This window comes from Terrapene carolina, unplaced genomic scaffold (assembly GCF_002925995.2).
Source record: "Terrapene carolina triunguis isolate 2854851 unplaced genomic scaffold, T_m_triunguis-2.0 Scaffold583, whole genome shotgun sequence".
Taxonomy (NCBI): domain Eukaryota; kingdom Metazoa; phylum Chordata; order Testudines; family Emydidae; genus Terrapene; species Terrapene triunguis.
Genome location: NW_020664934.1, coordinates 692,143 through 703,474, shown reverse-complemented (window position 1 = coordinate 703,474; position 11,332 = coordinate 692,143). Strand labels below are relative to the sequence as shown.

Genomic DNA, 11,332 nt, shown 5'->3' with positions numbered 1-11,332 from the left:
CCACATTAATTCGGTGGTGTGCGGCCACACTACCCCATTTATTTTAATCACATTAATTCGGTTGTGTGCGGCCACACTAACCCTAATTCGAATTAACAAAATCGATTTTGACGCTACTCCGCTCGTCGAGGTGGAGTACAGAAATCGATTTAAAGCGCCCTTTAATTCGAACTAAATGGCTCTGTTGTGTGGATGGGTGAAGGGTTAATTCGAATTAACGCTGCTAAATCCGAATTAATCCCGTAGTGTAGACCAGGCCTTATAAAGAAAGACTACAGGCACAGTTCAGTGACAGGCACTCAGCCAGGTTTGTTGGTGTCAAGACACGGTCCTAGCATGCTGGCTCCCTTGTTACAGGTATGCTAAGACATGAGTGCCCCGTGGCAAGGAATGGCTCAGTCAGCAGCTGGACTATCTGCTGCTCCTTCGACCAAACAAAGAATTAAGGCGAAGTATCCCTATGTTTATAGACTAAAACAAACAACTAACATATACAATTTCCATACTACCTTATGCATCTCATGACATCTGTTTGTTACCACCCCTTGTTCCTGATTTCTTAGACAAAACATCCCTATTCATTATTTTGTCAAACCATCTTATCTTGTATTAGATTGGGGTGTATCTGTACTAGCTAGAATATATTTACATAAATATCTACGGCCTAGTACACTAGCAACAACTTTGCCAAGTTCATGTACTGGACAGTGAACTTGAAAGCATCTGCTTTAATACATGGTCTGACTTTGGTTCACAGTCTCTGGTTCAGGCCTCAGATCTTGCACCAGGACCAGTGCTCCAGGCTCTCTTTATTAGATGTGGCCATGCAAATAGCCACATAAGTGTAGATATTTTAAAGTTGCTGCATAATTATGCTTTAGGTTTTTATCTTTGGGCACGATCCCCAACTAGTGTAAATGAACACATCTCTACTGAAGCTAACAGAGTTATATCAATTTACACCAGCTTAGGATCTGGCCCTGTAGCTTTATGAGTAGCTTGAAGTAAACATACTGCCTTCCTGGTATGAAATCTCCATGGCAGTTGCTTGCCAGATGGCTGATTTGAAAACCAAAGCCATGAGGTGTCAACTGGGTTATGGCACATTCAGAGCAGTTCAATAGGAAAATAGTTTTTCAGTGGATCAGAATACTGTTGGGAGAGTTTGTAACTCATGAGTCTACCCATATGTTCTGTTAACAATTTGGTTTGGTTTGTTATATGTTTATTTACAATAACTGTTTAGTTGAGCTTTAACATAGTTTGGGACTGAATGCAAAATTGGGGAGCAAAGCTAGGAAAAGCTTTGTCTATGTAGCAATTCCCCATACAGTTTTGGATCTTATTTGTTCCCAGCTGAGTATGTTTGCCATAATGCAGGTTGCTCGATGGATAACTGCATTTCCTACCCCAGCTTAGCCCCATCTGCTTTACATATGCCCCCAGCTGTACCTTCTTGGGTAACCAGAGACAGGCTACTTCTGCTCTGCACATAAATCAAGAGACTCAGAGAGAGAGAGGATGGAGCTTCCCATGGAAATTTAGCCACCAAGGAAGGGAATTTGACAACATTAGAGCAGCTGCACACAGATGGCACTCTGGGCTGGGACATCACAGACTCCTTGGGAGTGGGCCTGGTCCACCATGCCTCAACAGCGAGGAGCTTAGAGTGCCTGAAGTTCCTGGTACTGCAAGCCAAGATTCCGGGGAAACAGAGAACCAACAACACTGTGACTCCAGCACGCAGTGCAGCATCCACAGGGAACCTAGCAGAGCTGCAGTGGCTGATCAGGGATGGCAGGTACAACTTACAGGTAGGTGATTGGTGGGGAGAATCAGGTTTCAGGAGCACAGAAGCAAGATAGGGGTTTGTTTTAGGGTAATGGCTCGTGTGGCTCCAGTGCTTTACCCAAGGAGCTGTAGGGCAGAGTGAGCAGTGTTCTAAACAGAGTGGGTCAGTAGCACGTCTGTACAGTCCTTCAGTTTGAGCTGGCATTGGCGTTTCACCCCCAGCACCAGCATGGTGGTCTCTTGTCTCTTTGCAGCATCTTGCTACCAGCACCGGGGAGGAGTTATTGTTATATTACAGTTAAAATTCTCTTTAAGACACTTTTGAGTATGAGAGTTGAACCTAATTTGCTGCCATCTCTTACTGCTTCTAACTTTTCTGAAACTTAATGAATCCAGAAGCTCAGGGTACCTTTATTTCTCAGGCAACTAATGTTCTATTTAAATAAACATACTTGACTACGTTTGCACCGAGAACACACCAGGACAACATGGCAGAGCAAAATGGTACATCCTGCTTTTGTTCTCTTTACTCTTCTGACTAGACACTGGCCCAGATCAGAAGACATCAGATCTGACCATTCCCACCCAGGAATCTTAGGGATGGTAGAATCCAGAACCAGCACCCTGATTTGGGCTTGTCCCTGTCATTTGCCTGAATTGTAACCCCAAATCTAAACCTGCCCAGCATAGGGTAAAGCTTGGATCTGAATCTGAGCTCTAGTTCAGGCCCATCGCCAGTTCTGGTGCAGGTGCTTCTTGGGAAGAATGCTGTTTGTTTATTCAGTATGTACTGACATCGTGATGTAAAGTGTGAGTGACACAGAGGAAGCCATTTGCAGGGCACAAGAAGTTTCACTGGTCCTGCAAAACCCAGGAACTATGTTACAAATTCTTGAGTGTTTTCTGCAGGCCCCTTATCTCTTAACCATTGACTGATATAGAGCTCTTCTGTAACAGATATTTAGGGGTGGTTTATAGAGAGTGTTACACTTGGTCAATCATGCAGAGGGCCACTAAGCCAGGGTGAGAGACTGTCACAGAGTCAGCGGGCGACGCTCTGGAACTACTCCATATGAAGCCAGTCAGGACTCTGAGGGAGCATGCCTCCTCTCTCTGGGCATACTGTTGCCAGGACAAGAAGCTTACACAGAAGCTTGGGGAAGCCAGAGGGCCCTGCGCCCCAATTCTGCAGTCAGACAGGAACACAGCGTAGGACAGAACTTATTAGCACAGAAATCAGTGACTTTCAGCCAAGTCCATCTTGGGGAGTCCTGGGCTAGAAGACCTAGACTCCCCCTCTTCCAGTGCCCCCAGGCAGACTGCCAGCTTCCAGCAACCTGACCTCAGACACCCCGTTGTTCCTCCTCCTTGTTTTTATCTCGCTTCCTGGGCAAAGAGTCACCTGGTCATCACCTAGTTGCATCCCCCTCCTATGTCTCAGGTTACAAAGAGCACTGGTCATAACATATGTATTCATGCAAAACAGTAAAACTCACATAGGCTCAAGAGTAAGACTCACATACAACATGACGAAGTGGGGATTTCCCCTTGTTACATCTCTCCTCCCTTTGAGACTGAACTGAACGGAGTCACTTTAGCCAATGGCCTGGGGAAGTTCGGGATCCCCCTCTCCGGGACAGAGCATTAGCTATAACATTTGCACTCCCTTTAACATGGACCACCTCCATCTCATACTCCTGGAGGGACGGAGTCCACCTCAGAAGCTTGACATTGGCCCCTTGCATCTGGTGCAACCATGGCAGGGCAAGTGGTCAGTGCACACAGTGAAGTGGCGTCCAAATAGATCCGGCAGCAGCCTTTTAAGAGCCCACCCCAGGGCCAGGCATTCCTTCTCTATGATCACATAGCTCTGCTCCCGGGGCAGCAACTTCCTGCTCAGGTACATGATGGGGTGTTTCTCCCCCTTTGCATCAGTGTGCATTGGCGCCACACCCAGCCCTGTGTCTGAGGCATCAGTGAACACCATAAAGGGCTTGTCAAAGTCTGGGTTTCCCAGCACCAGGCCCGTGACCAGATCCTCCTTCAGTGTGCAGAGAGCCCTCTGGCACTGCCTCATCCAGACCAGCTTGTCTGGCTTACCCTGCTTGCATAGCTCAGTGATGGGAGCCGACACAGAGCTAACGTAGGGCACAAACCTCCGGTAAGCCCCTCCATCCCAATAAAGGCGTGGGCCTGTTTCTTAGTCTGGGGAGCAGGCCAATCTCTGATTGCCTCCACCTTGGCCGAATCTGCCTTTAGGCAGCCGCTCCCCACCTTGTGGCCTAAGTACGACACCTCTGCCATCCCCACCTTGCACTTGCCAGCTTTTACAGTCAGCCCTGCATCCTGGAGGTGACCCAGACCCCTCTTCATCTATGACACATGGTCCTCCTAGGTCTGGCTAGCGACACAAATATCATCAATGTCCACTAGAGTAAAACTCTCCATCCCCCTCAGTAAATGATCCCCCTGGTGCTGTCAGGTGACCAGCACCTCCTTGAGGCCGAAAGGTAGGACCAGGGATTTGTACAGCCCCAAAGGGGTAACAAAAGCAGGTTTCAACCTGGCATCTGGATCCAAAGGCACCTGCCAGAAGCCTTTGGTGAGATCCCTGGTCGGGGTTACTGAGTCCCCCCCAACTTGTCAAGGATCTCATCAGGCCTAGGCATGGGGCAGGCCTCCGACATGGTGATGGCATTGAGCTTCCGATAGGCCACACAGAATCGGATCAACCCATCTTTCCAGGGGACCAGCACCACAGAAGAGGTCCTGGAGCTGGTGGATGGCTGGATCACCCCTAAAGCCAGCATGTCTCTGATCTCTCTCTCCAGGGCCTGGGCTGTGTTCCCAGTTACTCTGAATGGGGAACACCTGGATTAGAGAGCTGGCTCCGATCTCCACCCAGTGGACAGCTCAATTATTGAGCCCAGGCTGGTTGGAAAACAGCTGTTGGTATGAATCTCTGCCTGCTGGGCAGGGGTTATCAGAGAGGGGAATTAATTTCAGCAAGGGGCTGGCTCCTGTCTGAGGGAAGAGACCCACCAGGGGCTCTTCCCCCTTCTCCCACTGGCCACACACAGCCAGTACCAGCCTCTCCCTGTCACAGTACGGCTCCATCATGTTGACCTGGTACCCTCGGTGGCTGTGAGCCCGGTTGGGCAGTTCCACCACATTGTTCTCCTCATTCAGCTGCTTGATGACCTTGAAGGGCCTCTGCCAGGCAGCTTACAGCTTATTCTTCCTCACCAGGATGAGAACCCTCACCTGGTCCCTGGTGCCATAGGCTGAGCGGTCATACCAGACCTTCTGCCTCCCTTGGGCCCTGGCTAGGTTCTCCCTGGCCAGACCCATGAGCTCAGTGAGCTTTTCTCAGAAAGTCAGTACATACTCCACCACTGATTCTCCATTGGGGGAGGCCTTCCCCTACCATCCATCCTTCATCAAGTCCAGGGCCACCTTCTGAAAAGGCTCTTCTATGACAGGCAGGTGTCTCAAGGCTGCTTTACCCTTGTCCTGGGCCTTTTGCACCTCTGGACAAGGCAGCCCTGGTTGGCAGCTGTCCCGCCCTGGCTGTGGTTCCCCACACTCCGCTGGAGTCTCTGATCCCCCTGGGCTCAGCTTTGTCCCTGCTGTCCCAGTGAGGCCAGGCAGCAAGCCCGCTGTTTTGCTCACAGCATCAGAATTAGTGTGAGCCGCCTCCCCCCGTGCAGGGGGGTGGGAAGTATGTCTCTGTCCCACTCAGCTGCAGGGCTCTGGTTACAGACAAGCAGGTATCCTGAGCATAGCAGCTCCTCCGCCCTGCCAGCCAGGTCATTTGCATTTTCACTGACCACTTCAGTCTCAGCTGATTGGTTTCCCGGATTCAAATTCAAATCCTCAGCCATTACAGGAGCAGAGCCTGGATCCCCTGGATGGGTCCTTCTGCCTCTCAGCTCAGCCACCGCCAGTTCATGCTGCCACTGTCTTTCCTGCTGTTCTGCTTCATGCCTTCCCTTTCTCTCATGGTCCTCTGATTCCTTCAATCTTAGCTCCAATCCCATCCGTCTCAGATCCACTGATGGGAAACCCAGAGGAGACCCCCTGCTGGTTGGAAGTCTCAGGGATGCCCGGCTGCTCCCAGCCTCTCTCATGGCCCCAGCTGGGTCAGAACCCGATGCGGGCCCTGGGGCTGCCTGGCTGCTCCCAGCCTCTTTCGTGCCCCCAGCTGGGTCAGGACCCAATGAGGGCCCTGGGGCTGCCTGGCTGCTCCCAGCCTCTCTCATGCCCCCAGCTGGGTCAGGAACCAGCTCCTTAGAGCGATCATTCTCCTCCAACTGAGCAATTAGCTGTGCCTTGGTGAGCTTTCCAATGTGCAGCCCCGCCCCCCGCCCAGCTCTATAATGTCCTTTTTAAGGAGATAGTTATAGGATATCTCCACACTGTTCCCAAGTGGTCACGGACTCACAGGCCTGTGCTCTCTCAGCTCCCCACGGTCCCTGGGAGGAAAGTCTTCAGTGCAACAGTCCTTCTCGGGGGTCCACTCTCTCTTGGGGTTAAGCCGTAGGCTCCTCCACCTCCTGGAACTGTGCCTCTTGGAGCCTTCAGCACACCCGTCTCTCACTAATTCCCCTTCGTTCTACTGCAGGACATTCTATCCATGGGGTGCAGTTTATCCCACCACTGCCACCCGTTGCCATGGAGTCACCGGGCGATGCTCTGGAATTACTCCATATGAAGCCAGTCTGGGGGAGCATGCCTCCTCTCGCTGAGCATATTGTCGCCAGGGCAAGAAGCTTACACAGCTTCGATCTTCCTGGGTCTGGCCTCGGAGCATCCCCTTCCACACTGTGTGCTTTCTGCAGTGAGTCCACCCAGGCAGGGCTCCTGGGGAAGCCAGAGGACCCTGCACCACAACTCTGCAGTCAGATGTGACTCTCAGCCAGCTGGTAGAACAGAAGGTTTATTAGTTGACAGGAACACAGCGTAGGACATAACTTGTTAGCACAGAAATTAGTGACTTTCAGCCAAGTCCATCTTGGGGAGTCCTGGGCCAGAAGCCCTGGAATCCTCCTCTTCCAATGCCCCCAAGCAGACTACCAGCTTCCAGCTGGCCCAACCTCAGACCCCCCGTTGCTCCTCCTCCTTGTCTTTGTCTCGCCGGGCAAAGAGTCACCTGGTCATCACCTGGCTGCATCTCCCTCCTGGGTCTCAGGTTACAAAGGGCACCAGTTATAGCATATGTGCAGGCAGCTGGAGCAGCCTCACCTGCCCCAGAGGTCATAGCCAATGTCACACATCCTTATTCCCACCACCAAGGCATTGGTGCAGCACACAGGGAAACTGCGGCGCACAAAGTATTCATGCAAAACAGTAAGACTCACATAGAACATAACAAAGGAAAATCCTCGCTTCATTAGAGAGAAAACCATGGGAAGAGTGTAAATAGGGTGAGGGGAATTAGAGCTGAATCCAGAATATCAAGGCTGTTTAGAGGCAGCATGATGGGAAGGATGAGCAGCTCAGTGCGCTTGCATTTTGTTCCGAGCCAAGGGCTCTGGAGATAATACTGAATTGTGTAATTGTTTTGAGCAGACTCCCAAATCCCTCCCCTCCCCCCAAACAGCTTATTGACAAAAAGTTTTGCCAACAATCTTGCAGGGACTTTCAGTATTGAAGAAAATGAAGTGTAGAAAGTGTCAAAGCAAAGTAACTTTTTATACTGTATTTTTATAACTGAATTTGTTCAGAACTAATAGTATCACTGTTGTGACCATGTTTAGTTGGGGGCTGCAATGTCTCATAACGAGCTGCTAATGCAGGTCAGTGTCACCATTCACCAACAAAGAGCAGATCCTAGCAGAGTGCTCTTTCTCTGGGACCCACTTTGTAAGAGTCCTCTCATGATATGCCCATCTCCTCTAATGTTGTGACAGATTTTTGTTACCAATCTGCCTGGAGCGTCAGTTGATCAGGCTGATGCCACAGGATCGTTTGGGGAGGGGATGACGAAACGCATCAAGTGTCTAGATTGTAAAGCTTTATTGATAAAATAATAAAATAACAGCAGAGAGTGCTGAGACTGTTCCCACGTCACTCAGGGGAAGAAAGAAAGCATTAATGCCCCCAGGCCCTAACCCACTTTCATACTCACACCTGCACTACCCAGACTGGCCAAGTCTAGGTGTAGCGTCAGAAGAAGTGGGAGGGGAGTGGAGTGGGAGTGCTGTCCTGGGCCCAGGTCATCCAAGAATCCACTGTGTTCTCCAAGTTGCTCAAGTTCTCAAAAGGGTTTTAAGTCCTGGGCTTCTTTGGGGGTGGTTTTGTCCAGGGCCCTCTGTTCCTGGTGCTCTTTGTACTGGTCCAAACAGGCTTGCTATGGTCTCTTTTCCTTTTCCAAAACATCCCGGCTCCGGAGACTGTTTGCTTTTCTGTCTTGGCCTTCACTAGTCTCACTGTTATCTTTGCAGCTCTGTGTCTCACTTAGTTCTTCTTTTCTCACAGCTGGTCGGGGGGGGGGGGAGGTTGGACTTCCCCACTTCTGTCTTGGCGGGTAGCAGCTGGCCTTGGGCTGGAGTTCTCTTCTCTTTGGACTGAGCTTGTTAATTGCAGTATTGAGTTAACCTGTTCTCTGCTTTTTTCTTTTTCTTCTCCCCCCTTTTCGGCCTCTTGTAACCTACAAAGAAACCTTCCACTCTCCACTCACACACCTTTAACCCTCCCCAAAATGCTTTGCGATGCTTGCAACAGCGTTAGCAATATACAGTGCTGATCTGCCTTCCCAGGGGACTCGCTAAGGGGAGGGGGCCATTGGGTTGTGATAATGTCCCAGTTTCCACCTTTCCTGCAGTGTTTTCAGCTGGCCCTGTCCAAAGGCTCCACTCATCATAATTTGTAAACCAGCATCAAAATGCAAAGAAAACTCAGAAATAAAAAGCAAAAATCTACAGTAAGTCTGAGATATAAACAAGTAAAAGCAAAGACCAATAACTAACCTTCTCCTAATTGAAATTGAAGCCCATATATAGCCCGCTGCTGGGTCTCAAAGCAGTGGGTACAACACTTCATAGCCCATAGACCCTGCCGCAACCCCTGTTGTGAGCCTCAGGTCCCTTCGGGTATGTCTAAACTGCAGTAAAACACACATGTCTGGCCTGTCCCAGCAGACTTGGGCTCGCGGGGCTCTGGTTGCAGGGCTCCAGCCGGAGCCTGAATGTCTACAGCACAATTCAGGACCGGATTTAGGGGCAGGCAACCCAGGTGACTGCTTGGGGTGCCAGGCTTGGGGGGCACTGGGTTCAAGGTGCTGTGCATGAATAAATACAGATTTAAAGGTCCTAGTGTGTCAAGTTATCATCTTATATGACAGGGATAAATCATGCATGCAAATTGTGCATCATAGTCATGAAATAGGCTACAAATGCAATAAAAAATAAGGTATTTAAAAGTTTAACAAATGGGGGGGGGGCTCCATTTGGTCTAGGGCCAGCTCTGCCACAATTTTACAGCTCCGCAGCCCTAGCCCCGCAAGCCCAAGTCAGCTGACATGGGCTTGCCATGGTGTTTTACTGCAGTGTAGACCATGGGTGGGCAAACTTTTTGGCCTGAGGGCCACATCGGAGTTCTAAAACTGTATGGAGGGCCGGGTAGGGAAGGCTGTGCCTCCCCAAACAGCCTGGCCCCTGCCCCCTATCTGCCCCCTCCCACTTCCCGTCCCCTGATTGCCCCCCTCAGAACCTCCTACCCATCCAACCCACCCTGCTCCTTGTCCCCTGACTGCCCCGCCCCCTATCCACACCCCTGCCCCCTGACAGCCCCCCCCGAGGACTCTCATGCCTATCCAACCCCCTGTTCCCTGACTGCCCCCCCCCCAGAACCTCTACCCCATCCAACCGCCCCCTGTTCCCTGACTGCCCTCTGGGACCCCCCGCCCCTTATCCAACCCCCCACTCCCCGTCCCCTGACCGCCCCCCCAGAACCTCTGCCCCATCCAGCCCCCACACTCCCCTCCCCCTTACCATGCCGCTCAGAGTGGCAGGAGCTCGCAGCCCTGCCATCCGGCCAGAGCCAGCCACTCCGCCCGCACTGCCCAGCAGGAGCGGTGGGCTAGAGCACTGGCGACGTGGCACTGCGGGTGAGGGGGAACAGCTGGGGAGAGGCCAGGGGCTAGCCTCCCCGGACAGGAGCTCAAGGGCCAGGCAGGATGGTCCCACAGGCTGGATGTGGCCCACAGGCCGTAGTTTGCCCATCTCTAGTGTAGACAGACCCTTCATCATTATGTCAGATCCCCTCCCCTGCCAGTTTTCTGCTAAATTTGACTGATAGGCTTCCACTGAACAGGAAACAGTACCCAGCTTACCAACTGCAGACTAGATGAGACTGGCAGAAAACTTGGCTTCTCTCAGGCCTGGTCTACACTACGAGTTTAGGTCAAATTTAGCAGCGTTAGATCGATTTAACCCTGCACCCGTCCACACGATGAAGCCATTTTTGTCGACTTAAAGGGCTCTTAAAATCGATTTCTGTACTCCTCCTCGATGAGGGGATTAGTTCTGAAATCGACCTTGCTGGATCGAATTTGGGGTAGTGTGGACGCAATTCAATGGTATTGGCCTCCGGGAGCTATCCCAGAGTGCTCCATTGTGACCGCTCTGGACAGCACTCTCAACTCAGATGCACTGGCCAGGTAGACAGGAAAAGCCCCACGAACTTTTGAATTTCATTTCCTGTTTGGCCAGCGTGGCGAGCTCAGAGGTGATCATGCTGATCTCATCAGCAGAGGTGACCATGGAGTCCCAGAATTGCAAAAGAGCTCCAGCATGGACCGAACAGGAGGTACTGTATGATTGCTGTATGGGGAGAGGAATCTGTGCTATCAGAACTCCGTTCCAAAAGATGAAATGCCCAAATATTTGAAAAAAATCTCCAAGGGCATGAAGGACAGAAGCTATAACAGGGACCCACAGCAGTGCCACATGAAACTTAAGGAGCTCAGGCAAGCCTACCAAAGAACCAGAGAGGCAAACAGCCACTCTGGGTCAGAGCCCCAGACATGCTGCTTCTATGATGAGCTGCATGCCATTCTAGGGGGTGCCCCTACAACCACCCCACCCCTGTGCGTGGACTCTGTCAATGGATTCTCATGCAACAGGGATGCGGATTTTGGGGACGAGGAAGATGAGGAGGAGGAGGTTGAAGATAGCACACAGCAAGCAAGTGGAGATGTTTTCCCCCGACAGCCAGGAACTGTTTATCACCCTGGAGCCAGTACCCTTCCAACCCACCGAAGGCGGGCTCCCGGACCTTGAAGGCCGAGAAGGGACCTCTGGTGAGTATACCTTTGTAAATATAATACATGGTTTAAAAGTAAGCGTGTTTAATGATTAATTTGCCCTGAATACTTGGGATGGATTCGCGGCCAGTACAGCTACTGGAAAAGTCTGTTAACGTGTATGGGGATGGGGCGGAAATCCTCCAGGGACATCTCAATGAAGCTCTCCTGGATGTACTCCCAAAGCCTTTGCAAAAGGTTTCTGGGGAGGGCAGCCTTATTCCGTCCTCCATG

The 11,332-nt window shown here is 51.2% G+C and overlaps 1 protein-coding gene across 1 annotated transcript in view; it reads left to right on the top strand.

The window, feature by feature from the left end:
• Positions 1–336: 336 nt before the first annotated feature.
• ESPNL (espin like) overlaps positions 337–11,332 on the top strand; it is a 50,398-nt gene continuing 39,402 nt past the window's right edge. The window contains 2 exon segments of the mRNA XM_029913324.1: positions 337–357; positions 1,503–1,814. Coding sequence (XP_029769184.1) covers positions 337–357; positions 1,503–1,814 — 333 coding nt within the window.